At 51.5% G+C, this 27,912-nt stretch overlaps 2 protein-coding genes across 4 annotated transcripts; one reads left to right on the top strand and one right to left on the bottom strand.

Moving 5' to 3' along the window:
* Positions 1-1,724: 1,724 nt before the first annotated feature.
* On the bottom strand, positions 1,725-27,617 carry LOC102445436 (3-galactosyl-N-acetylglucosaminide 4-alpha-L-fucosyltransferase FUT3-like). 3 transcript variants are annotated; one of them, XM_075903003.1, is made up of 3 exons: positions 26,914-27,050; positions 17,116-17,305; positions 1,725-5,375 (listed from the first exon to the last, which is right to left on the bottom strand). In XM_075903003.1, exon 3 carries the CDS (start codon positions 5,360-5,362, stop codon positions 4,274-4,276), a length of 1,089 nt encoding a protein of 362 aa, XP_075759118.1. In that variant the 5' UTR covers positions 5,363-5,375; positions 17,116-17,305; positions 26,914-27,050; the 3' UTR covers positions 1,725-4,273. The 3 variants fall into 3 exon arrangements, with proteins under 3 accessions (XP_075759118.1, XP_025042558.2, XP_075759117.1); XM_025186773.2 differs by lacking the exons at positions 17,116-17,305; positions 26,914-27,050 and adding an exon at positions 13,396-13,633; XM_075903002.1 differs by lacking the exon at positions 17,116-17,305 and having other exon boundaries at positions 1,728-5,375; positions 26,914-27,617.
* On the top strand, positions 20,391-22,207 carry LOC102445672 (4-galactosyl-N-acetylglucosaminide 3-alpha-L-fucosyltransferase FUT6). The gene is given in 5 exon segments (XM_014575606.2): positions 20,391-20,437; positions 20,559-20,610; positions 21,358-21,658; positions 21,661-21,978; positions 21,981-22,207. Coding segments are annotated over 5 exon segments (945 nt in total).
* Positions 27,618-27,912: the final 295 nt, after the last annotated feature.

The raw sequence follows: 27,912 nt of genomic DNA, 5'->3' as shown, positions 1-27,912 counted from the left end.
TGGCCCTGGCTCTCAGCGCTAGGTGCTGCACGTAGACGGGCTAACCGCAGTGTCACGAGCCCATCTCAGCGATCGGTTGCAGTGACTGTCAGGGCGTCAGCGGACCCGACTTTTCCTGACATTGTTTACGAGGCACTGAGCATCAGCAATGCCAAGAGCCTTCACTGGGACTCGCAGGGCTCATCGGGGCCCCGATCCTGATTGTCCCCACGCCAGGGATGACGATTCCGTGCAACCGAGGGGAGCCTGGCATGAGCTCCAGCAGGCTCACCATATTCCCAGGGGGCCGGGGAGCAGGGACTGGAGAGTGGGAAATGTTTCTTCTGATGGGAATATGCTGATTCTATGATTTGAAGCTAGATAAAGAAACAAAATTCTGTATCCCTGCTGGGGATGAAACCTGCCGCTGCTTGATTCGCAGACGGCATCATGGGTGGGGGGGTACTATAGGTGGGCCGGCTGTGTGGCTGCCCGTCCCATACCCCTCCTGCCCTGTCTCCTCATTGTTTCCTCTTGTCCCCCTGGCATTTCTCTCTCCTCCACCCTGCTATTCCTGCTCATTACCTGACAGGATCTGGCCTAAGGTTCCGGCTTCTTTGCCAAAGTTCACATTGTTCTCAGAGCCTTTGGATTCGCTCAGGAGGAGCTGGTGACTTAAGGAAACAGACCATAGAGGCCTCAACCCCCACTCAGAGCCATAAAACCCAAGATCTGCCCTTCCCATTCAGAGAGAAAGGTGCCGCGTCACATGCAACCAGCAAGGCCCCACCATGGGCAGAATCAGAACAAACAAGTGATAAAAGGCTCATAATCTACTACTGTGGGTACAAACCAAATGCACCACAGGGCTACTGGAGGGGGAAGGAGCAAGCCTGTGCCATGATATGTGACTCCCCGCTTCCTTTCCAGCATCTTCCTTACTCCTCACGTCTCACTCCTGTTTGCAGCCAGCTGGAGTGCAGTGCAGGACTGTCCTCCATTGTCACAGTTGACAAGTCAAGTGAGGTAAGATCTTGTATTGACCCACCGTGTCTCTTTCATATCCTGGCACTAGCACAGCTGCACCTGCATGGCTGATGTACTTGCCGGGCAGAACTCTGAGGACCGTTCTGTCCACCCCCATTCCCTTGCTCTGAAAAGAGCCACTCGGGCACCCAAGAAGATCTGGGATCCCAGCTCACGCACAGTGCTCTGCCCATCCCATTCAGCGGGAAAGCTGCTGGGTCACAGGCATCCGAGATGGCAGACCTGGTAGGGTTCAGTCTGATATTGCCCCTCTTTGGACGTGTTTCCAGTCCAACGCCTTCACTCTTCCTTGTTATTGCACCTCAGTTTAGGGTGGGGATGTTTAAATAGGGAGAGACATTTTATTGTTTAGAACAATATTTCAGTTGCAGAAAATCAACATTTAGTAAATAATTGGCCAAGAGATAGGTGAAATCCACTCCCTGTAACTTTGCCTTCCTTGTTCTGTTTTATGTCACCTGCTATTCCTTGTGCTCCAGCCAGAGTACTTGATTTGGGAATTTGGCAGGATAGAAGGCAGACGTGAGTCGCTTTGGGTATGTCTACACTATGGCACTAATTTGAACTAACTTAATTCGAATTTGTTAATATGAACTAAGCTAATTCGAACTAGTGCATCTAGACCTAAAAACTAGTTCTAATTAGCATTTTGCTAATTCAAACTAGCATGTCCACATTGAGTGGACCCTGAACCGGGGTTAAGGATGGCCGGAAGCAGTGCCGGCAGGGCATCAGATTAGGACTTAGAGTGTGGAGCTGCTGTCTCAGGCTAGCCGAGGGATGTGCTTAAAGGGACCCAACCCCCACCCTGGACAGACAGTTCTCAGGGTTCCCCGCTTGCAAAGCAGCCCTGGCTTGGAGTGCCCTGAGTGCCCACACTGGGCACATCACAGCACTCGGCCATCAGCCCGGTTGCACTTGCTGCATGCTGCCATCCAGGGGGGGAATCAATCGGGGGGCTGCAGGAGAGCTTCCACCCTGAGGAGCCTGCAGAGCCACCCCAGTCCTCCCCGTTGGGGGCTTGTACCCCATTCCTCCCTCACCCCCTTCCACTTACCCCTCCCTAGCCCCCCCCTTCCTGATGTACAAAATAAAGGACACGTGTGTTCAAAAATAGAAACTCTCTTTATTGAACAAAACTCGGGGAGACTGGGAAAAGGAGGTGGGAGAGGGGAAGAGAGAGGGTGGGAGAGGGGAGGGCAACTAAAATGATCAGGGGTTTGGAACAGGTCCCATATGAAGAGAGGCTAAAGAGACTGGGACTTTTCAGCTTAGACAAGAGGAGACTGAGGGGGGATATGATAGAGGTCTAGAAAAGCATGAGTGGTGTGGAGAGGGTGCATAAAGAACAGTTCTTCATTAGTTCCCATAATAGGAGGACGAGAGGACACCAAAGGAAAGGAATGGGTAGCAGGGTTCAAACTAATAACAGAAAGTTCTTCTTCACAAAGCAAATAGTCAACCTGTGGAACTCCTTGCTGCAGGAGGCTGTGAAGGCTACAACTAGAACAGAGTTTAAAGAGAAGTTAGATAAATTCATCGAGGTTGGGTCCATGGAGTGGTATTAGCCAGGGGGTAGGAGTGGTGTCCCTGGCCTCTGTTTGTGGAAGGCTGGAGATGGATGGCACAAGACAAATGGCTTGGTCATTGTCTTCGATTCATCCCCTCCAGGGTCCGTAGGGTTGGCCGCTGTCGGCAGACAGGCTACTGGGCTAGATGGACCTTTGATCTGACCCAGTACGGCCATTCTTATGTTTTTATGTTCTAAGCTCAGGGCTCAGGGTCGGGGGTCTCACTGGACCACCTTGATTTTCATGCAAGCCTGCTCCTGGGTGGCCAGGCTGGCAGCTCTCCTGCCCTAGACGGCCACTTTCCTGTGCCTAGTGCGGAGGTCGTGGACGTTGGAGGCTTCCCCCCAAACCTGGATGAGGTCCCCCAATCTCCGCACTAGACCAGGCGGGCACCCGCCCCCATTCGGCCCCAGGCAGGCTCCAGGGAGCTGCCAGCCTTGTTCCGGGAAGAGGCAGAGGGCTGGGTGGCAGCGGGTGGATGGCTCATGCCGTGCCAGGTGCAGGGTCTGCTGGCTGGGTGCTGGCAGGCTTGCACCTGGCATAGGCACCGTAGCCAGCCCGTGCCCCTTTAAGGGCTCCGGGGCCGGGAGGGGGGCAGACGAGTTTCCCTAGTGGTGCCCAGAGTGGCCACCAGGGCAAGCTGGGGAGGGCTAGCCTCCCACTAGTTCGAATTAAGTGGCTACACAGCCCTTAATTCGAACTAGTTAATTCGAACTAGGCGTTAGTCCTCGTAGAATGAGGTTTACCTAGTTCGAATTAAGAGTTTTGGACCCCGTGGACACCGGAAGCATAGCTACCCATGGTGCCTTGCTCTCTGAGTCAACGGCAGTCTCTGTAATGTGGACATGCTTCTTTGGACAACATATGATTCTTGCCAATAACAAGGACACGGACCTTGGTGTTCTCTAAATTGGGTGCCCAGAAATCTACCATGTTAGATTCGACCTGATCTCATAGTGTAGACATGCCCTGAAATCAGCTCAGCTCCTGGAAGGATCAACCAAAGGGACTTGCTGGGTTATGAATGAAGAGCAGTGATATTATTAAGTACTAGAAGACTCATCTGGCATTGCACAGGTCTCTGGGCTGAGGCTTCACAGGTGCGGAGGTATTCAGAAGGTATTCAGTCTTCTGGGAGTAGAAATTTGGCAACCCTGTCAGTCTCCCAGGCTGAAGCAGATTATTCGAGCTCTTACAAACATCCTAGACTGGCTGTAAACAGAGCTCCCCCAAAGTTGGCCCCTCGCCTCACTCCCTTAAGTTCTGTTTTATCTTTCTCATTTTGCATGAAATTTCACTATTGAAGATTTCTAGGGCTAGTCAGCTGAGCAGGGGCAGATGGCCATTTTGCAGGGCCCAGGTGAGCCCAATTTCGCGGGGCCCCCCTTTGCCACGGCGCATACGCAGTGACGCTATGCACATACGCGGTGGTGCCATGGGGCATGCGCGGGGCTTCTTGAAGTGTGGGGCCCGGGGCAGCCGCCCCGCTCACCCTGCTCTATATCCACCCCTGCAGCCGAGTGACGCAGAACAGCCAATCCCTTATGCAAAGTTTATCCAGCTTGTAACAAATGCAGGCACCTCTCTGGACAAAACAAAATAGCAGTGTTAGTTAACTGCAACCGAACCAGCAGGAAATGCTCTGCCCTGGGCACAGCAAACTGAGCATGTCACCCCTAGCGGAACCACTTGGACAGAGCAGGCCAGGTCTGGTAGGTCTCTGTCATTTGCAAAACCCGGCAGGCTTTGCAGAAGTGAACGGCCCAAAAAGGACCCTCTGATAGTTGGAGCCACGTTCGCCACTGGAAATAGCGCTCATAGCGCACCGGGTCCTTGTCCAGCTCCTGAAGGTACTGGGCCAGCCCCTGAGCACTGGGAAAGTCATTGATGTGAATAAAGGCATCGGAAGGCAGAAAGCGCTCATAGTTTTCTCGCGGGGGGCCGCAAACAACGGGCACAGCCCATGAGCGAAGGGCATTGCTCCAGAGCTTCTCGGTGATGTAGTCCTCATGAACTGCGTTCTCAAAGGCCAGGTAGAACTTGTACTGGGACAGGGTGGATAACTGCTTGTCCCGGGGCAGAGGCATGTGATTCCTGCCATATATATCCACGTGGATGTACTTCTTCAGCTCCTCATAGTACTGCACCCGGCGGGAAGCTGGGTTCCAGTTACTCACCGCCCAGGCCACCAGCTTGGACTTGGCAGGGATGCTGAAGTTCTGGGGCTGGCTGAGGACCTCCAGCCCCCCGTAGGGGGTGAAGATATCAGAGTCCCTTCGGTAAGACATGGTCAGGTTGAAGAGGTTATCCATGATGCCCAGGTGAGGACTCAGGCTGGGGGACTCCAAGCTGAACCAGATCCAGCGCTGGGAGCGAGGCCTTGGGTCCTGGGGCAGTGCCTTTGGGCTAGAATTCGCATCCCAGTGATGTACGATCACAGCATCAGCCTTGAGGTACCAGCTGCGGTTGGCTGTGATGTGACAATCCGGGATGCCTAAGAGCTCGGAGCATTTTCTCAGCTCAACACGTTGGTGAAAAGGCCAGGTCCACAGCAGGATGGTGAGCTCTGAAGCAGGCTGTGGAGTTGTGGGGTTGTTTGCAGGCTGGGCGATCAGAGCAGAGGGTTGGCCAGCCTGGGGCCCTGGGCCTGGGTCCTTGGAGATCCGAATGTAGGCAAACAAGCAGAAGGCCATTACAAATTGCGAGAGAATAAAGATGAAGAGATGCCGGCAGGCTGGACTGTTCATGTGCTCGTTGAGTGGCATGGCTGGGCTTGGACTGCAAGAAACAGAAATAACAGCTTAGTGATTAGCGATAACTAAACATGGTGGCTGCATCCAGACTGGCATGATTTTCAACAAAATCTTGCCACCTGTCTACACTGGCCATGAGTATTTGCACAAGAACACTGAATTTGTAATGTACACAATTAGTGATTCTTGCGCAAATACTCTGACCCTCCCGCTCAGGGATAAGCCCTCTTGTGCAAGTATTCTTGCACAAGAGAGCCAGTGTAGACAGCAACGTTAATATCTTGCGTAAGAAAGCTCTATGGCTAAAATGACCATCGGAGCTTTCTTGCGCAAGAGAGCGTCTACACTGGCACGGATGCTTTTGCGCAAAAGCAAACCTTTTGAGCAAAGGCACGTGCCAGTATAGATGCTTTCTTGCGCAAATACTTTTAACAGAAAAACTTTTCCATTGAAAGTATTTTCTCAAAAGCATGCCAGTCTAGACGCAGCCGGTGTGGGTGGAAGGAGATACACAACAGTGTGAGGACCTGGCAAAGCACGGTAGAAAGTGTTGCGCATATATCTGAAGCCTCATATGAGGAATCATGAAGCAGAATCACTTGCAGACTCACATTCAAGTGTGTACGTGTTCTTTCGTACCCCCACCATCTGCCTCTGATGAAATCACCTCTGTGACACACTATACCTGGGGGAGCAACCAGTGACTGCCATATTCCTCATCTGTAGATAATTGTGATATTGCAAATAAAGCAAGCCATCTGATGTATCAGGGAAAGGTTATGATCTGTTGAAAGTCATTTCTCTATCTAAATATGTACAGCATCCATGCATAAGAATTGTGTTTTATAGTTTTCACTATGCTGAAGGGCTTGGGAGGTGCCTAGGATGAAGCAGGCAAGCAATAGCTCATGTTAGTTCTGCTGTGCTCAATGCAGAAACCCCCACAGAATTGGAACTTATCTGTGATGGTTCCCCCCAGCTCCATTCTTTGTAAAAATTGGCATATGGAGGTGCTTTGGACCCATGTTTCTCAATTTTTTTAAATAAAGTATGCCTTTTTTTTCAAAAAATTATAAGTACCCGCACTACCTACAATTTTCAGACACACATTTTTTTTCTATCATTGCAACACATTTGTTTAAACAACATAATTATAGCTGGGCGGGTGCTGAAATATTTGGGTGTAAAAAGTACAAAAATAATAAAACACTAAAACTTAAAACAAAAATTCAGTTTTCTCCAAATTTCAGCGTGTTGACGTACACCCCAGACTTTTCTTGAGTACTCCTAAGAGTACTCATACCACTGGTTGAGAAACATTTCTTTGGACAAAATTCCTTCAATGTTACAATCTGCTGGATCTGTATGGCCCATTTTGGTGCATGTATCATCCTTGTATATAGAGATAGAAATGTAGCCGTGTTAGTCTGGGGTAGTTGAAGCAAAATGCAGGACAATGTAGCACTTTAAAGACTAACAAGATGGTTTATTAGATGATGAGCTTTCGTGGGCCAGACCCACTTCCTCAGATCAAATAGTGGAAGAAAATAGTCACAACCATAGATACCAAAGGATACAATTAAAAAAATGAACAAATATGAAAAGGACAAATCACATTGCAGAACAGAAGAGGGATGCGGGGGGGGGGGGGGGGGGAAGGGGGAGGAAGGAAGGTAAGTGTCTGTGAATTGCTGATATTAAAGGTAGGGAGAGTGGGATGTTTGTGAGTTAGACATCTGAAGAGTGAGTCTGTTTACAATATTAAATGTAAGGACTTGGTGATTAACTTAACAACGTGTAAACAGCCTTCTTTGTCTTGTGAGTCCAAAGGTGATTGGTCTAGTGAGACTTGTGACCATACCACCTGGTGCTGGAATTCATCCTGAAACGGGTATTTTACCATAGAAAGGGGGATGTAAAACGAAGGACTCCTACCTTGGGAGAGAGCCTATTTCAGCAATAGGAAGCTATCAGAGCTTTGTCTTCGGCTGGCCTGGCACACCTCAAAAGGATACAAAGAGTGCTGGGAACCCAAGTGTGACGGGGCGGCCCCGCCCGTGGCGGAGAGCCCCGTCTGGCCGCCCTGTACAGCGGGAGGCCGAGCGCCCCCCGCCGCTGTCCGCGGTGTTCGGCGGCGGCGAGGAACGTGTCGGCCTCAGGCGCGCCGGAGACCAGGCCCCCGTTGCCTCGGCAACGGGCAGACGCCCCGGCTTTAGGGGCGGGGACGGCGCAGGACGCCGGGGCCGCGACCCCGGCGCCAACTTTAAAAATGGACCCACGGCCCCAAGGAAAGGGGGGGGGCTGACCACGAGCGGAGCGGAGCGGAGCGTAGTGTAGTGTAGTGTAGTGCCGCGCCGCGCCGCGCCCCGCCCCGCGGACTAGAGGAGCAACGCAGCGACAGCTGCCCCCCCCCCTTTCACCCGGCATACGGGTGCACCGGACCACGGCGTGTTGGTGAGCACGGGAGCCGGAGGGGAAGGAAGCAGCCCAGGGCAGAGTCAGGGATGACTGGTGGGCTGACGAGTTAAGGGGTCGTACCCCGTCAGCCGGGTTCGGGTCGGCTGGACCAGAACCCTTAGGGCCCTGGGCTGGGGCCCGTGAGAGTGGGCGGGCCCGGGCCCCCCTTCCCCCCCCGCCCGCCTTGTTGGGGTGTGGGAAACCGAAGATAAACACACGGATAAGAGGAACTGGGGAACTCAGGACTCGGGGACAGCAGCGAGCCCTCCGGGCAAACGCCGCAGGGCGGCGTGGGGGGTGTCACACCAAGTCAGAGTAAAAAAGTTTCTCTCTGACTAGAAGGCTATGCCTGAAATAAGAGCAACTCTCTAGGTTAAGAATCTGCTTGCAGTACGTTTCTCAGTGAATTAGAACTAGATACACATTTCCTTTTCATTTTAATTTAGTAACTTTCTTTGATCTGTCCATTTTCACTTGCAACCACTTAAATCATACTGTTTGTACGTAATAAAATACTTGAGTTTACTATTAGGACCAATATACATCATTGGTATCAGGGGGAACAACTATTGTGAGTATCTCTATTTCATTTATAAAGGGGCTTTATCTGTTGAGCGTTCAGTGTGTAATCTTTTACACAGAGAAGGACAGATTTATTTAAGGGGTTTGGTCCCATTTGGGGGTTGGTTTGCTGGGTGCTGGGCCCAAGGTGGCTACCTTAACTTTCCTGTGGAGGGGTGGCAGGGCAGTTTGGGAGCTTACTTCAAGGGAAAGGCCTGGCACAAGGTGGCAGCAAGGATTACCCCAATACCACTGCACTTATGGCAGCAGAGGGATCCAGAGCTGCCCGGCAGCCTACTTCACTCTGTGTCAAACCGTCTCCCAGCCTAATTAGTGGTTCGTGAGAAGGCCAATGCCCCAACTAGCATAAACAGGGGTGTCTTTCCACAGGCTGGTGAGAAACAGAGAGCAGGTATGGGAAAGGTGTTGAGAAAAGAATTGACAATCTTACCCCGGAGAGCACAGATCATATCCCTCAAGGGGGTATGGAAGGACTCAGTGTTGGGTGGGGAAAACACAGGGCAACCCCCAAAAGTTAGCTGGGTTTTGTTTGCCTATGTACAGTCCTGGAGTTGGGAGACAGCTGCCCAAAGGGACAACAAATATGCAGGATCCCCCTGGATCCCTATCGTGCCAGACACTGAGGTACCACATTCCCATAAAATGGCTAAGATAAGAGCACACACAGATGGGAACACTGACAGAAAGAAAAGCCAGTGACTGATTACATGGAAGGGAGTCCAGTGACACAATAGGTAATGAACAAACCTGAAGCCTGATGATCTGAACAGAGGGTGTGGCATCAGAAAGATACTTGTAATCGCCGACGTATAATACAATTCTGGGATTAATGTTAAACATTGGGATTAGAATATTGGAACTGATATTAAACCTTCTGGTCATGCTCCTTCTTCGTTAACACGTAAACAGACTTCACGCTCACAACAGCACAGGAACCAGAATAAACTTGATTTTCTGTGTAAAAGGGAAACTGACATGGGCCACCTCATGGCCTTAACGACTCGATTCCAAGAGAGAAGTATAACGCAAACTGCCTTTGGGATAGCCAGTGACTACCCCTCCGAGGGGCAATGGTGTGACACTCTGTACCTTGCAGGAGCACCCTGTAACCCTCATATTTCTCATCTGAACCAGGGTCTGAACCACTGCTTCCAATGCAGCCAGCTGAAAGGGGAGAGCAGTCGTAGGTGTGGTTATGCTCATTCAGTAGTTTAGCCCTGCAAGATAAGCAACTGTTGATATGTAAATACCGCTCATGCTGTAATGGGGAAGGAATACAGGGTGTGGTTATATACATCCAGTTCAGTCAATGCTGTAGGCCTGATGGATGGTCAATTGTTGGAATGGAATGTTTTGTATTTCACCGTTGTGGGGGTCACAAACCATGTTAACCCTAAATGTAGGAATTGTAAAATACGACTCCCAGTGCTGTCAGGAGAGACACTGTCATCATGAAGAATCTCAGAGGGAACGAGGTGTACCGGTAGTTCGGACTAGGAAGCCTAGTTCGAGCCCCGTGTAGCTCGTGTGGGGTTCGAACCAGCGGGGTTTTAAAAATGGCGGCTCCCCGCTTATGCAAATGAAGCCCGGGAAATTCAAATCCCGGGCTTCATTTGCAAGTGAGGTATGCCTACATTACCCCGCTAGTTCGAACTAGCGGGGTAGTGTAGACATACCCCCTGTTATTTTGCACTATTATTCCAGTGGGGCCTGGAATCTTTTGGCTAGCCTAGGTGTTGGGTCAAGAGCTGAAATCACTAAGGAAACCGACAAAGAGCAAGTGGCCAGCAGGTGGTTGGTAGGAACAGCAGCAGGCGGCCAGCAGGGTGACTGGCAGAAGCAGGCGGCCAGCAGTTGGCTGGCGGAAGCAGCCGGTGGGTGGCCGGTAGGAACATCAGCGGACAGCCAACAGGGTGGCTGGCGGAAGCAGCGACAGAATGCCAGTGGGGTGGTTTGTGGGAGTAGCAGCGAGTGGCCAATGGAGTGGGTGAGATGTTTCCTATCCCCGCCCCCCAAGGGTGGGAGGTGAGCTCTTAAAATCACTTCTGAGCTCTGATCTGCCCTGACCAAGGGCAGCAACAGTGAGTGGGTACAGAGAAAGGTTGGGCATGTGAATGGGACACTTACATTGCTGGACTTGTGGCCTGAGAAGCTAAGGAATTGCTCAATCTATTTGAGTTGGGACGTTTACTTGTGGTTTGCTTATGAACTCTGTTTGTGGTATTGTCCCAAGTTAATGCCATGTTACTTCTCTCCCTCTTTCATTAAAAATGTCTTTACTAGGCTCAGACTCTGCGCTTGCAAGTGGGGAAGCATTGCCTCTCAGAGGCACCCAGCGGTGTATGTGGATTTCCCAGGCTACTGGGCGGGAGCTTGAGCCAGATTTGTGTGAGATGGATGAAAAGGAACCCCTAGATCAGTATTTCTTAAAGTGTGTTCCGTGGTTCACTGGAACAAGAGACAAGCCCCTCCCCCCCCTTTTTTGGTTAACTTTTCTCGGGGGCTTTTTTTTTTTTTTGGTCAACAACTTTTCCCTGGGAAATGGCCGCCCTTAAAGGGGCAAACCTCCTTTTTTTTTATCAACAACTTTTCCCTGGGGACTCTTTTTTTTCTCAACAAAAAAATCCCCATAAAAAATTATTGCTTGGTGTTCTTCGGTCTTAAAAATTTTAAGAAACACTGCCCTAGATATTGAACCCAGTTCTGGCTGCTGCCGGAGCTACCTGGCAGAAGGGCTATACATATAAAACATGCCACGGGAGGAAAGGTTCTGATCTGCTGAAGGTCATTTTTTCTATCTAAATATGTAGAGTATCAATGCATAGGAAATTATAAGAATTGTGTTGTATGGTGTAGCCAGACACAAACCCCATCTTGTTTTTCCATGAACCCCATCTTGTTCCCCGCCCCCAGAGAGCAAGAGAAAGGCAGTCAGCCTTTGATGCCCTGGGAATGCAGGTGTGCTGCCTGTCCCTGACTCTACCATAAACAGAAACCAGACAGTAAATGGGCTAGCTGACGACCCGGGGCCTCCCGTCACCCTGATGGCTAGTACCAGTAATTGACACGCCTGCACTGTCCCAGGAGAGGAATCTTCGCCCATCACATACCAGAGGTGCCCATTGTCTGCATTTTCCCAGGTGTAAATTATGCTTTGCACCCTTCGTGGGAAACTTGGTGTTCAAAGCCATTTTTCCTAATTGGCCACTTGAGACCAGGAAGAAGCCTACATAACCCAAGGGGTATAAAAAGAGGTTCAGCAGCCCACCCCATTTGAGCTCCAATCATCTATACCTGCTGGCAGGTATTGATTGTCTCCCGAGGACTATGGGACGCCCAATCTCGCCCTACTTCTTCCCGAGGGATTGAGAGAAAGACGCTGGCCACGCCAAGTCTGGAACGCAGGGGTGAGAATATATACCTGCTATGTGTCTATTTTGCATGCATTTAATAAGAGCTCAGAGAACCAAAAGGGTTTCATGGTACCTGTAAGTAACTTATTAGTGTAATTTCTGTCCTGTCCTTTGTAGTGTCTGTGTTATCTGTAACACAGCAGTAGCATTTAACAACTAAGTTTACCCTGTAACAATAAAATAGTAACTGTTTAAGCTTTAACCTGACTCCTTCAGTTGCTGTAACAAAACCAAGCACAATTTAAAAGAACTTCAGCCGGTCATTAGGGACAGATATAGGAAGAGCTTGGGCATTTGGATTTGTGTCACACTCAGGTGGCAAAATCCACTGGGGCACCTTTCAGTCTTTCCCCAAGGCTGCCCGCTGCGAAGGAATTATGAATTCTAGCAGCTAAAATCTAAGGTGTAATAAGGTCTTCCTATAAACTCGGGGCATCTAAGAGCCTGTTGGCTGCCCTCTGCGACAGGACCCCGGTCCTAGCAGTAAAGTCACAGACGTTAAACTATTTTTTGGGGAGCCCTCCAGCCTCCTAGGCTGCCCACTGCAACGAGACTTTGTGTCTCAGCAGTTGAAGACTTGGGTGTAACACACACGCACACACTGCCCTGACCGTCGGCTGACATATGGAGGTCACAAAAATATGCTGTGGGTTTGGGAGATGCCCAGATACCAGCTCTACAGAGATAATGGGGTTGTCTAAAGAAAGCTGAAATAGCAACTCCTTTCAAATCACTGAGAGCTCTGATCTACACTACAGGTTATTTCATTATAAATAACATCTCTTTGGGTGGGGGGGGGGTAGGTGAATAATCCACACCCCTGAGCAATGTAAGTTACCTCAACTTTAGCACTGGGATAGACATAGCGTCCATCTTTCGCGGGGGGGGGGGAGGGGGAGGATTCGAGGATTATGAAGCTCTCTCCTGACAACTGACAATGTCTTCCCACAAGTGCTACAGTGGCGCATCGCAAAATGGTGTTGTGTAAATATCGCTGGAGACTGGGGACAGAAAATTGCAGGGAGGATTTAGGGAGGCAGCAAGTAATTCCAGATTGCAGCTTTGCCGGGATCCAGGTACTAAATACAGTGGGAGTGCCCATCCCTTTCGCTATGACTCCCACCCCTGTTACTAACGCACCAGGAACTTCCAGAGCTAACAGCAAGGAGCTGAAGAGCACAGGCTCTGTCACTATAACACACGCTCAGCAGTGTGGCTTACACAGGATCTTCCAAAGGCCATTGGGGGTGGGGGCTTCTCTACTTTACAGAGAAGATCGATGCTTTCAAGACCTCAGAGTTTCCTTCCCTACCGCTCACTTTGGTTTTTCCCTCACCCTTTTAACAGATCCCTTTTTAGAAATTCATTTGCATCACAATACACCAGCAACCTGTCTGGCACTGGCAAAGTCCCATCCCTAAAAAACGTTCTCCACGACTGATCCAGAGAGGGAAAGGACACAAGTGGCGGCAGAACTGGGACTAAAATCTTGGGATCCTGCCTCCTGAACCCCTGCCCTAAACCAGGCTCTTTAATGATAGAGAACTTGCCACCCAAGCCGTAGTCTAGACAGCAACAAAGAAAGCAACTCACCCCTGGCTTCTGTCCTGACAAGTGCTCTAGCAAGTTGCACTGAAGTGGCTGAGAGCATAAGGAAAAACAACTGATGGGAAACAGGAGGAGGGCAAAGATATGGGGAGTGGATTTCACCAACCTCTTGGCTAATTATTTACTAAACTAGCCAATTAGCCCGCAAATGGCATTTTCAGGTCTCTCCTCCACGTCAGTCTTCTCTCCTGAGCCTCTGGTCTCTCACTCTGTCTCTCTCTCTCTCTCTCCTCCTACTGCCTCCCCCACTCTCTCTCTCTCAGCTGTCCTCCACCTCCTGCCTCTCTCTCTGTCTCTCTCTTTCACTTCTTCTCCCCCTCCTGCCTCTCCCTTGGGGGACCACGGAGCCCAAATGGCCTTTTGGGCTCTGCACTGCCCGTACTACATGGGGGGGCGTGGAACCCTAACAGTCCCTTGTGCTGCTTGCTCCCCCGCAGCGGTCTGGCTGAGTGGTGCAGAAATCAGCCGAGCTCCACGGCGGGAGGTGAAGGGGGGAGGGATGGCCCTCAGAGTTCCTCAGAGGCCCTCAGAGTTCTGCCTGGTAGGTACATCAGCTCCAGCGTCCTGCATGTCCTGCAGGGAACAGGAGCACATGCAGAGCCGCCAGTCTCCATCCTCCACTTCTCCACAAGCTCCCTTTGCCATGGGGCCATTGCCTAGGCTGACAGGAACATCAGTAATCACGACGAGCGTCAAAGAGAAAAAACAGGTTTAGCCGCACAGCGCCCATTGATACCAACATGCCGCCAAAGAAACCTCGCCCAGACTCACACACTTTGGTGCATCACTAAGGCCCTCAAGCTTTTCACACACACACACACACACACACACACACACACACACACACACACACACACACACACACACACACACACACACACACACACACACACACAGTGATAGAGGCTCCGTTAGGGTAGGACCAGCTGTGCTGTGCTGCAGTTACTCCCTGCGAAGAGGGAGGAGGTTTTGGGAACCGTCTGGCCTCGGAAGAAAAGGGAACCTGCAGGAGTAGGGAGAAGCCCCCAGCTCGCCTGAGTGAATCCAAGAACCACGTGAGCTTTGTCAAAGGAACAGAATTTAGCAGTGAGGGGGTGGACTATTCCCTGGCTCTCAGCGCTAGGTGCTGCACGTAGACGGGCTAACTGCAGTGTCACGAGCCCATCTCAGCGATCGGTTGCAGTGACTGTCAGGGCGTCAGCGGACCCAACTTTTCCTGACATTGTTTACGAGGCACTGAGCATTGGCAATGCCAAGAGCCTTCACTGGGACTTGCAGGGCTCATCGGGGCCCCGATCCTGATTGTCCCCACGCCAGAGATGACGATTCTGTGCAACCGAGGGGAGCCTGGCATGAGCTCCAGCAGGCTCACCATACTCCCAGGGGGCCGGGGAGCAGGGACTGGAGAGTGGGAAATGTTTCTTCTGATGGGAATATGCTGATTCTATGATTTCATGCTAGATAAAGAAACAAAATTCTGTATCCCTGCTGGGGATGAAACCTGCCGCTGCTTGATTCGCAGACAGCATCATGGGTGGGGGGTACTATAGGTGGGCCGGCTGTGTGGCTGCCCGGCTGCTCCTGGGGCTGGGGCCTTAGTGCAGCTGCCTGACTGTTCCCTGTGCCGGAGCTGGAACCGGTGCCATGATGCAACTGGCCTCAGAGCCTGAGCAAGGGGTGTGTGGGGAGAGCTAGTGCATTGCAGACATTCGCTGCCACAGAGACAATATTTGGTCACACAATACTCTCGGCCTCACAGTCTCAGCATGCGAAACTCCCACCTCCTGCTACGAACGCTGCTTCGTAATCACGGAAGGTGGAGCACCCCCAGGGACACTCCTCGAAGAAGTAGGGAAGGTTACTCACCCGTGTAGTAACTGGAGTTCTTCGAGATGGTTGTCCCTGTGGGTGCTCCACCACCTACCCTGCACCCCTCTGCTTCAGAACACCACATGTCCGGGGCAGAGAAGGAACTGAGAAGGGGGGGCGGGCAGCCACACACGCACAGTATCCTGCTCAGAACACACACTGGCTCCCTGCGCGCCTGGCCAGACAGGGGTACTGCTATCAAAATCTCCATCCTCGGGATCAGCGGTGCTGAAGCACCTAAGGTGGAGCACCCACGGGGACAAACATCTCGAAGAACTCCAGTTACCTACACAGGTGAGTAAGCTTCCCTTGTAGTGTATGTGGCCATACAGGTATGTATGGTATATATTACCTTATAGCCAAGCATAATCATATTATATATATATATATATATACACACACACACACACCCAGGGCTTGACAAACCACGGCGCGAGCCACTCGCCAGCCCCGCACTGCAAATGCGCCAGACCGGCACTGTGCATGCGCGAAGCACCAGTGAATGGGGCTCACGGAGCGACCGGCTGAAATCTACTCGCCACGGGCAAGTAGATTTAGCAGTTTGTCAAGCCCTGTAGATTAGATATAGATATAGATATAGATATGTGATTAGCCTGGCCCTTTTAAATCTAGTATAAGCTTTGTTAGGCAGGAAACAGGAATAGCTAGCTTTCCAGATCAGCAGTTGGGGTCACCAATGTAGTAGTTCAGGATAGCGATACAGGAAAGTCAGGATTCACTGGTGTGATGTCTTGACAGACCTCATGCTCCATCAACAATAAGAAATGCGTGGCGGTGTGTGTTTTCGTACGCTCCCACAGTATATTGTGCCAGCTCTGTGCAGGTGGCTTGTATAATAGACTTCAATTACAGCGGAATACATTAAGCGTAGGGCAGTTGCTGGAGTGACTTCAAGGTGAAACTCCAGCCCATGAGGTGACAACCAGACACATGTACCTGCTTCTCGCTGCTGACAAGCCAGACGCTCACCTGCTGTAAATCGACTCAACTCCGTTCAGTTGAATAGAGCCATGCCAATTACACCCACTGAGGTCCTGGCCCTAGAAAGCTGGGAAATTCTTGGAAATTAGGCATCTTGCAAGATCCGTCCATTTCCCCGATTTTGTACCCAGTCTGAGTCCCACTGGCTTTAATTTCACCATAGCCCATGACAATCTCACCCCTAATGCTGTCCCTGCAAGGTGGCCATTCCTTGAAATCTCTAGGTGTGTTCTGGGTCAATGTTAGAGTCCTCCATGGTCTGAGAGAGGGAGGAGTGGAATGAGCTGATGATATGCAGCAGCTGCTCAGAGCTGGGAGCATTTCATGCCAACTGTGTCCAGGTATAAATGGCTGTATGAAGTGCAAAGAGATGGAACATCACCATCCTTGGACTTTCTCTCCCTGCACATACCCCACCCACACTCATAATGGCCCTACCTGGCACAGAAGTGGAGAGAAGAGTGCTAAGTCCACTTGAAGCTTTGTCTCAGTAAATGACTCAAGGGCGGAAGTCCCGCTGGTTGGGATCTGCGTCCCACCTCTGTCTTGTACACCGGCCGTGTCATTTCTGGTCCGCGATTCATTATGCAGCACAAAGGCAAACAAATAACCAGTCACTCCCAGGGATTGAGACCATCCGGCGCATCTCACAACTGCTTCATAGAATCCTAGAACACTAGAACTGGAAGGGCATCGAGTCCAGTCCCCTGCCCTCATGGACAGTCAGGCTTGCTGTTGCCTTTGTTAGCTCAGTGATTTTGGGACACTGGCTACGGGGCGTGGGGGGGAGCGGACGGTCGCACAGCTGCTCCATCTGCAGTGCCTGCAGTGTACCTGCTTGCCACGCCACTGTGCTTAGGAGACGCTTCATCCTCTCCCTGTTCCTCTGATCATCCAGTTCTCTGTGTTCAGCAATAGCGTAACTCCGGACCTCACCCAGAACTCCTCTCGGCCTTTGTGGGCGCTTTCTGGCATTTTTAGATCTCTCCGCAGGTGACAAGCCCTCGAGCTGTCATTCCAAGGTCTATCAAGGCACAATAGCAACGTTACAGAGGGTTCATTGTTAACAGTAGCTACCGCCCAGCCTCACCCCTTTGAAACACCCACACTGTTCAGAAGCTATCAATGGTGAATTCATCATCAGGGCAGGAGGCTCCCTTGCGGTAGCACATTAGCTCTGACATCCTGTCTGTGCTTTGGAACCTTCTGTTTCAATGCAAGGCGTTGAGCATGCGTTTGCACTCAAGATACATAACTTCTTAGATTGGTTCTGCACATCCATTCTGCAGTGATTATAACTAGTGGGCTACTGGATTTCAGTAGGGACCTTACATGCCATTGTAGGAGAAAGAAAGAGCCTGGAGCATGAGCCGGGGGTAAGGTCTGGGGTCTGAACCAAAATAAAGCAAGAGTTACTCTATGAGTAGCTAGAAGCCCCTCTCAAAAGCAGGTGTTTGCCTGGCCGGCAATGTGCAGGACATGAACTGGGCACTACAGCTGCTAGCACTGCAGAGACACACGGAACATGTCAGTACATTCCACCAGCACAGTCCAAGGACACCTCAACCTGGCACATGATACAATGGTTTGACAAAAGTGATGACTAGGGATATTTTGTCTGAAGTATCAGGTGCGCACTCACGATAACAGGCGGTGAATAGGAACGCGTCTGAAATGGAAGGAGGAAAGTACAAGGGGGGGAACAAACATGGAATGAAACACGTAAGAAGATGAAATAGTTTGACAAAAATGTTGAGTAAGTAGGAAACATGCATAGCGGAGTGAGTACAATTTACTGGCAACTATTACTATACTTTGTTTCACAATAATCCTGACTCCGGTGCCTTCATTCCTTATCTGACTCTTTGGCCCATGGGGGCTGGCATTTTAAAAAAAAAAATTCTTTGTTTTATTGTGAATAGTCATGAATAAAATTCTAGAGCCTTTTATTTTAATTGTAAGTTTATCCTATCTGTCATGTATCTTGTGCTGTATTGTATGCTGTGTGTCACATGACTACTTTTTATTGCTTTTGCCTTGTTGCAACATCAATCAATTTTATACCCTTTTGAAAGAAAACTATACATGGTAGCATGCTATTTTGATATCATGGTTTTCGTATAAACTTACTATTATTGATACCTTTTTTCTCAAAGTTAAAGAAGGCCTGAGATATAAATATATGTGCATATATTGCTTCTTTAACAAATAATACAATTGCAAACAAAAATCTTTGGGTATGTCTACACTACCCTCCTAGTTCGAACTAGGAGGGTAATGTATGCATACCGCACTTGCTAATGAAGCCCGGGATTTGAATTTCCCGGGCTTCATTAGCATAAGCGGGGAGCCGCCATTTTTAAATCCCCGCTGCTTCGAACCCCGTGTAGCGCGGCTACACGGGGCTCGAACTAGGTAGTTCGGACTAGGGTGCCTATTCCGAACTACCGGTACACCTCGTTTCACGAGGAGTAACGGTAGTTCGGAATAGGACCCTAGTCCGAACTACCTAGTTCGAGCCCCGTGTAGCCGCGCTACACGGGGTTCGAAGCAGCGGGGATTTAAAAATGGCGGCTCCCCGCTTATGCTAATGAAGCCCGGGAAATTCAAATCCCGGGCTTCATTAGCAAGTGCGGTATGCATACATTACCCCGCTAGTTCGAACTAGCGGGGTAGTGTAGACATACCCCCCGAGAGTAGCCCCACACATAGGGTACGTCTAAACTACATACCTCCGTTGACGGAGGCATGTAGATTAGACAGATCGGCAGAGGGAAATGAAGCCGCAATTAAAATAATCGCAGCTTCATTTCAATTTAAATGGCTGCCCCGCTCTGCCGATCAGCTGTTTGTCGGCAGATCGGGGCAGTCTGGACGCGCCGCGTCGACAAAGAAGCCTTTCTTGATCGGCACAGGTAAACCTGGTTTCACGAGGCATACCTGTGCCGATCAAGAAAGGCTTCTTTGTCAACGCGGCGCGTCCAGACTGCCCTGATCTGCCGACAAACAGCTGATCGGCAGAGCGGGGCAGCCATTTATATTGAAATGAAGCCGCGATTATTTTAATCGCGGCTTCATTTCCCTCTGCCGATCTGTCTAATCTACATGCCTCCGTCAACGGAGGCATGTAGTCTAGACACACCCATACTGTGCTCCAAACCCCCACCCTCACTCCCCTTCCCCCTTGAAGGGACTCAGCTCCAGTCACTGGCCTGAAGCTCACGGCTTGGGCTGGCAGCCAGGGCCTGGTGCAGCCAGGGGCTGTATGGCTGAGGCAGCTTCGGCCAGTCCGGGAGTCAGGCCAGCCGCTGTGTCTGGGATGACTTGGGTCAGCGTGGGGGGTCGGACCAGCCAGTACAGCCGTGGTGGGCCAGCCTGGACACCTCTGGTTGCTGGGGAGAGGAGCCGAGGGTGGAAGTGGGGCTAGCCTACCCGAACGGGGGAATTCACCCACCCCCTGTGACAGAAGGAAGTCTGACATTTGGGGTATGCCTAGAGTACATGGCTCCGTCAACGGAGCCATGTAAACCAGTTTACCCGACGTAGTCAATGAAGTGGGGATATAAATAATCCCCGCTTCATTAAAATAAAAATGGCCGCCGCGCTGTACCGACAATCAGCTGATCTGGCAGTCTAGACGCGGATCGGTCGACAAGGGAAGCCTTTGTCGACCGCTCCTGTAAACCTTGTTTCATGAGGCATATGCTGGGCCTTTCACTGCCTGTGAGGTATTCAAACGGAGAGACCATTGGCCAAATTTGGAACACTAGCTGCTTTTGAACAGATGCCCACATTTACTTATCATTACTGTTATGTAGTTTAAAAAGTATTTTCTCTGGAATCTGGACCCCGACTGTTCTTTAAGCAAGAAATTTGCACCTTGTCAGATATAATTGCCCACCTCTGAGGACTTCTGCACCCAGCTCCTAGTGACTGCCTCCCAGACAGTGCTGTGGTTTCAATGCCTTACCCACCTGGGAGAACCCAGCTATGATAGTTTAAAAAACTGGCTCCTTCTACCCTGTGATATTGCACCCCACAAGTGCTGAACGCCAGGAAACCCAGCCAGCACCCTTGCTTCATTTCACTGGGGGAGAGACGGAGAACCAATGTCTTTCCTGGACCGGACCCTGGAACGCAGGGTGGATCAGCCCAGGTTTGACACAGCTTGTCCCAATCAGGAAAGGGAGTCTGGAACCTCAGGAGCTCTGGGTGACCAAACCCAAGTGCATCGTCCTCCTTCACTCAGTGATGCTTTTCATACTCCTCTATTGTAGACTCTTACCCTTAAAAGCTGCTGCAGTCTGCAGGAAGTACTTGGGGGCAAGGGTAAGGGGCAGAAGGCTCCTCTTGAGCTGACCCATGTGCTGGGCACATTGGGGTTAGAAGAATTGTAAAGCCTTTCAGGAGCAGATTCATGAATATCCCACACCTGATTCCAACTCCCAACTCCAAGGTGCAGGCTGCATCCAGAAACATAAATCCAGCCACCCACACTTCCATTGAGACACTTTATCTTCCTCGTTTAATACACAAATGGCCTTTTCATGCCAGCCATTTGCAATCAGGGGGGCAGATTGCCACGAACGATTTCCTCGAGTCACGGCAAAGGAGAAGCATGACTCACCCCAATGACTAAGCTGCCCAAGACCAACACACCCGGGGTGGGAGAAGTTCAAACCCGCTCGTAAAGAAAAACCGTGAAACGAATTGTATTGACTCTAAAAGATGGATTTGACGTGCTGGTGAATGATAGGCAAAAAGTCAGAGTAGTTACCAAAAGAAAATTAAAATATAAACATGCAGGCTCAACCAGTCCTGCTGACGGGGAGTGGAAAGGGGGTAGCTGCCCCGGGGCCCAGGGTTTCAAAAGGGCCCAGGGCTTCTGGCTGCTGTTGCTTCTACAGCCAGAGCTGTGGGCACTTAAAATTGCAGGCAGAGCTCCAGGCAGCCCGCTCTGAGCAATGCTGTGGGCTACATGGAGGAGGCTAGACCCAGCTCCACCCCTTCTGCCTGAGGCCCCGCCCCTTCTGCCTGAGGCCCCACCCCTTCTGCCTGAGGCCCCGCCCCCTCTAGGGGTACCTAGCCATCCTTCCCCCTGCCTTTGGGCAACATGCTGCCCTGAGAAAATGCTCCGACCTCTTGGGCATCCACGATTGTCACATCACGGCCAACCGCACCTGGTACCTCAAGGCTGATGCTGTGATTGTACATCACAGGGATGTGTGTTCCAGCCCAAAGACATTGCCGCAGGGCCCTCGGCCCCCTTCCCAGCACTCGATCTGGTTCAATTTGGAGTCCCCCAGCCTGAGTCCTAACCTGAGCTTCATGGATAACCTCTTCAACCTGACCATGTCTTACCAAAGGGACTCTGATCTCTTCAACCCTACGGGGGGCTGGAGGCCCTCAGCCAGCCCCAGAACTTCAGCATCCCTGCCAAGTCCAAGCTGGTGGCCTGGGCGGTGAGTAACTGGAACCCAGGCTCCCGCCGGGTGCAGTACTATGAGGAGCTGAAGAAGTACATCCATGTGGATATATATGGCAGGAATCACATGCCTCTGCCCCGGGACAAGCAGTTATCCACCCTGTCCCAGTACAAGTTCTATCTGGCCTTTGAGAACTCGCTTCATGAGGACTACATCACCGAGAAGCTCTGGAGCAATGCCCTGGGCTCATGGGCTGTGCCCGTTGTCTGTGCCCCCCGCAAGAAAACTATGAGCACTTTCTGCCCCCCAATGCCTTTATTCACATCAGTGACTTTCCCAGTGCTCAAGGGCTGGCCCAGTACCTTCAGGAGCTGGACAAGGACCTAGTGCGCTACCAGCGCTACTTCCAGTGGCGAACGTGGCTCCAACTATTAGAGAACACTTACCTGGCCATTCACCTCTGCAAACCCTGCCAGGCCTTGCAAATGGCACAGACCTAGCAGACCAGGCCTGCTCTGTCCAAGGGGTTCCGCTAGGGGTGACATGCTCAGTTTGCTGTGTCCAGGGCAGATCATTCCCTGCTAGCTTGGTTGCAATTAGCCTAGGCTGACATTTTGCTTTGTACAGAGCAGTGCCTGCATTCGCTTTAAGCTGGGTGGACTTTGCACCTGGGACTTGCTCTTCCAGTCCCCTGGGCTGACTAGCCTCAAAAATCTGGCATTGGGAAATGCAGACTAAGGACCAGACAACAGGGCTGTGTCTACACTGGGCCACTTATTCCAGACAAGCAGCCGCTTTTCCGGAATAACTTGCCAGCTGTCTACACTGGCCGCTTGCTTTTCTGGAAAAGCAATGATGATCTACTGTAAAATTGTCAGTGTTTTTCTGGAAAAACTATGCTGCTCCCATTCGGGCAAAAGTCCTTTTCCGGAAAAACTATTCCGGAAAAGGGCCAGTGTAGACAGCACAGTAGTCTTTTCCGCAAAAAAGCCCCGATCGTGAAAATGACGATTGGGGCTTTTTTCTGGAAAAGCGCGTCTACATTGGCCTCGGACGCTTTTCCGGAAAAAGTGCTTTTCCGGAAAAGCATCCTGCTAATGTAGCTGCGCTTTTTCCAGAAATACTTATAACGGAAAACTGTTCCGTTTTAAGCATTTCCGGAAAAGGGTGCCAGTGTAGACGTAGCCCAGAAGAAAAGGCAGCTTCTGAGAGTGTGGGAGGGGACCAGTTTGTGGGAGCTCTGGGTATAGCCCATCTAGCATGCAGGTGAGAACTCAGTGTGTGTGTGAGCCAATCTGGAAAGATCTGCTTCCCCCTAGGAAACTCCCACAAAACTGAACGCCCTTGTCCCTCCTCTGCCCCGCCCCTCCTCCAAGGCCCTACCCCTTTTTCAGGACCCCGCCCCGCCACTGACTCCAGCCTCCCTCCCTCTGCAGATCAATCTCCCCAGTCTCCCTGCCTCCCTCATTTTCACTGGGTTGGGGCAGGGGATTTGGGTGAGGGCAGTGAGTTTTCCAGCTAGAGGTGCAGACTCTGGTGTGAGGCCTGGCATGAGGTGCCTGTGGCGGCTCTGGGCTGGGGAATTTGGGGTGATGGAGGGGGCTCAGGGCTCAGGCAGGGGGTTGGGGTGCTGGGGGTTATGAGGGCTTTTGCTTGGGGTGGAAGCTCTGGGGTGGGGGTGGGGATGAGGAGTTTGGAATGCAGGAGGGTGCTCTGGGCTGGGATTAAGGGGTTCAGAGGCTGAGAGGGGAATCAAGGCTCGGGCTGGGGGTTAGGATGTGGGCACATGTGAGGGTCCGGCTGTGGGTGTAAGCTCTGGGGTGGGACTGGGATCCCCAGGGGCTCAGAGGACGGGAGGGGGATCAGAGCTGTGGCAAGAAATTGGGGCATCACCACTCTGGGCATCACTTAATTTAAATCAGCGCCTGGAAGCAGCGTGTGTCTTCCCCCTTTGGGCTCTTAGATGGAGGAGTGGCCAGGTGGCTCTGTGTACTGCCCCATCTCTAAGATCTGCCCCTGGAGCTCCCATTGGCTGGGATTCCTGGCCAATGGGAGCTGCAGAGCTGGCATTCAGGTTGGGGCAGTGTGGAGCCCCCTGGCTGCTCCTACACATAGGAACGGCCCGGGTAGTGGTACTGACTGGAGCTCTCAGGGTCCCTTTTGACCAGGTGTTCCTGTAGAAAATTGAATACCTGGCAACCCTCGAGTGTGACAACGCACAGAAGTATTGTAAGAACCGGAGTGCAGGCAATGGGCTGATGTGGGATTGGACTAAGAACCTTTGTGGCTTAGGTGGAGGGGGAGATGATAGAGTCATGAATAGAAGGATGAGAGGTGCCAGGTGCAGTCTGGCTTCCACATGCCAAGCTGAACAGTTTATAGGCCTGGCTGAACCATTAAGGGGCAAGGGGATGATAGATGGAATCATAGAACCATAAAGCTGGAAGACACCTCAGGAGTCATCAAGTCCAGCCCCCTGCCCAAGGCAGGACCAATTCCAACTAAATCAACCCAGCCAGGGCTTTGTCAAGCCGAGACTTAAACACCTCTAGGGATGGAGATTCCACTCCCTCCCTAGGGAACCCATCCCAGCGCTTCACCCCCCTCCTAGAACGATGGTTTTCAAACAGGTTTTCTCATGAGCCAGTTGAAGAAAATTGTTGATGCCCAGGACTCAATGTAACTTAACTAGAGGGCGAGCTCCAGGGTGGGGCAGAAGATGGGAGCTTTGGGGTGCAGGAGGGGGCTCCGGCTTAGGGGGGGAGTTCAGGGCTGGGGCAGGACGGGCTTATTTTGAGTAGCTCCTAGGCAGCATTGCAGCAGGGGGGCTAAGTCAGCTTCCTGCCTCTCTACCACAGACCAGGCTGCGCCCCAGAAGCAGCCGTTCCCAGGCAGTGGGAGTGTGGAGCTAGTGCTCAGGGCAGGGGCAGTGCATGGAGCCCTGTGTGCTCTCCCATCCACACCTCCTTGGATCCGGGCCTGTTGCTGGCTGCTTCTGGGGCACAGCACAGTCTGTGGGGTCAGGACAGGCAGGGAGGTGCCTTAGTGCCCCCACTGCTCCCCTGATCCCTCTGCAGCACCGAGCCCTGGCGCCTGCCATTCCACCACCCAGTCCTGGGGCGCAACCCCCCGTTTGACAGCTCCTGTCCTAGAAGGCCTTCAGATGAGCAAGAAAAGGGCCAAGTGAATGGGGCTCGTGTGACTAGGGCTCGGCCAATGGTCTGCTTCGGTGCTACTACCGCCTGGGAGAGCATCGCAAGGAGCGGTGGAAAGATCACAGCGGGGCCTGTTTCTCGTTCCACATCACTGGGCCAGATCCTCAGACCCCCAGATTTCAGGGGAACGACACCAAATTTACACAGCCCGATGCAGCCCTGTGAGTTATTTACACCAGTGCAAAATGGGCACCAACCACCCACTGTGCTGCGGATACCTCAATGCACTCGGGGAGCATTAGAGGAGCTGCCGAGCCTGCAAAACGGAGCAGCCGTGAGGAAAAAGCCCAAGCGGCTTTCCCAGGGCGAGTCCTGCCGCAAACACGGTGGCCCCATTCTCAGTTGCCTGGCGCGCAGGGAATCACGTAACGCCTCTGCACAGCGAGCGTACGATGCTGCCGTGCAGAGCGGGTGGCATTTCACGCCCACCCGGGGCCAACGTAAACAGCGGCACAAGGTGCAGAGCGATGGAGCGTCCCGCTGACGAGCACTCATTTCGCTTGGGGACGCGGGTTATTTTTAAACGGGGAGCGAGGCGCTGTGTGCAGAAGTGGAGCTGGGGTTCTCCTGGCTGCACGTGCCGGGGCTGCTTCTGCATAGGCACCAGCCAGCAGGTTTTTCACAGCTTTGCTTACCTCCAGCCAATTCAGGCTGAGCCGAGACACACTGAGCAAACCATTCCAGGGCATATTTGGCCAAGACTCTGGGGTGAATTTAGCCGTGGAATCCAAGCAGCCAGACCCGACCCAGAGCCAAACCCTCATGTCAATCAATGGCAAAATGTAGGTGCAAAAGACCATTTTTCCCCCCAAATGAAATTCTTTATGTTCTCTCATAAATCCAGCTCTGTGCATTTCAACAGCAGCCATATAAATAGGCTTGGCAGAATGTGATTTTCTCTTTTTCTAATTTCAACAGCCTAACATCAGTGTTTATTTTTAAGCATTTTTAAACGGTTTTCGCTATTTAAATGGTGGCAATTGTGCAGAATCACAGGGGTGCAAGGCATTTTTTTTAAACTTCTATCAAGTTACGTTCTCACAGTTGCGAGAAACAAAGGGGGAGGAGCCAGACTATAATTACTTCATGACAGCAGACCTGGAGAGCTGAAATACTCAAGCCTTATAACTGTTGAAAAACAAACTGCCAGCCTCATGTGTCAAAATTTCAGCCATGAATCACACACTTAATAAATCATCAGGCATTTTTCTTTGCTTAGCTGTACATTTCTCGTATGATGGATGGAAATAGAGTTCCCCCGTGGGTTTGTGTGTGTACAGGGAAATCAACATGGATTGACATGGACTGATAAAAAAAACCATATCCTTCTCAGTCTACCTATAAAAAAGTACCTCGAAACAATGAAAGAACTTGCCAAGTTGCGAATGGGATAGCTCAAACCCGCCTGTGTTTGCTTTCGACATGTTCAGTGCACAGCCGGCCTCTCCAAAGTGATCTGCAAAAGCAGCCCCATTTTCCTAGGAGCCAACGATTTGCACAGCGCATGATGCTGATCTGGCAACAATATTCTTTATACTGCAATGGGGGCTGGAGGCCTCACTGCTTGGCAGGTGCTTCAGGATAGGGACCATGTATTCATCCGTGTGGGTACATCACCACGCCCTGCACACGGGGGAGTTTGACTCCAGGTCCCAAGATGGGTTGGGCCTCAAGGGTGAGGCTGGGGGTCAGCCCTCCCCCCCCCCATACAGCCCTCAGCACTGCCCCGGACTGTGCCCCTAGGGCTTCAGCGGTGATTTAAAGGGCTGGGGCTCCGGCTGCTTCTGCTGCTGTGGGTGTGGCAGCCAGGAGCCCTTCCCCCATCAGTGGGCATGACCACACAGCTCTAATTAGTATGTCTGAAAGCACAGTGTGGCCCTGGCTCTAAAATATCCAGGCCCCCAAAGACTTGCTTAACAGAGGTTAATGGTCCCATTGACTTTAATTGGGCTACTTCCAGGCTATGTATATATGGAACGGGGTTCGCTCACCACTGTAGTGCCTCCTGCTGGCTGTCCTGGGGAGTAGCTCTGTTCACCGGTGCACCCTCTTCTGGTGGTGCCTCGCCACCGCCACTTTCATTCCAGGACTCGCGCCAGCCCCAGGAGTGAGGCGGCCTCTTCATGACGTTATCCTCGTTGGCGGGAGGAGGAGCCATGCCGGCCAAGGGGCCCCTGCAGAGCGTCCAGGTCTTCGGGCGGAAGAAAACAGCAACTGCTGTTGCTCACTGCAAAAGAGGAAATGGTCTCATTAAACTGAATGGAAGACCCCTGGAAATGATTGAGCCTAGAACCCTGCAGTACAAACTGCTAGAACCTGTTCCCCTCCCGGGCCAGGAACGCTTTGCTGGTGTCGACATCAGAGTTCGTGTTAAGGGTGGTGGCCATGTAGCGCAGATCTACGCAATTCGTCAGTCTGTTTCCAAAGCGTTGGTGGCTTATTATCAGAAGTATGTTGATGACGCTTCCAAGAAGGAGATCAAAGCTATCTTAATTCAGTAGGATAGGACCTTGCTGGTTGCAGATCCTCGTCGTTGTGAGTCCAAGAAGTTTGGTGGACCTGGTGCTCGTGCCCGCTACCAGAAGTCTTACCGTTAAAATTGCTCTTTACCCTTGTGTCTTGCAATAAATGAGGGAACAGTTAATAAAGTCAAGTTTCTAAAACAAACAAACAAAAAAGACATTATCCTCTAGCTGGGCCACATTCTGTATCCTCTGTCCAGCCACTTCCTTCAGTGCCCACTGCAGTCCCTTTGCCTGGGGCCACGTCCCCAGTGACACCAGCACCTTCTGCTGCCCTTACCTCAGGGCCTCTGCCTGCAGGCCCTAGAAGCCAGGTAGGAACGCTCTCTAGCTTCCCCCATCCCTGCACTGCTTTGTCCCACGTGCTGCCTCTTCTTCCTTCTGCTAGGAGCCTAAGAACATATTGATAGAAATGTAGCCGTGTTAGTCTGGAGTAGCTGAAACAAAAGACGGGACGATGCAGCACTT

Source organism: Pelodiscus sinensis, chromosome 19 (assembly GCF_049634645.1).
Source record: "Pelodiscus sinensis isolate JC-2024 chromosome 19, ASM4963464v1, whole genome shotgun sequence".
Lineage (NCBI taxonomy): Eukaryota > Metazoa > Chordata > Testudines > Trionychidae > Pelodiscus > Pelodiscus sinensis.
This window is presented reverse-complemented; position numbering and strand designations above follow the sequence as displayed.

Excerpts from the sequence above, each read along its gene's own strand:
- LOC102445436 (XM_075903002.1), bottom strand. The coding sequence starts at position 27,080 with ATGGCTCCTCCTCCCGCCAACGAGGATAACGTCATGAAGAGGCCGCCT. Across the intron at positions 5,376-26,913 it reads CAGCAGGAGGCACTACAGTG|TCCAAGCCCAGCCATGCCAC; the intron begins GTGAGCGAACCC and ends TGTTTCTTGCAG.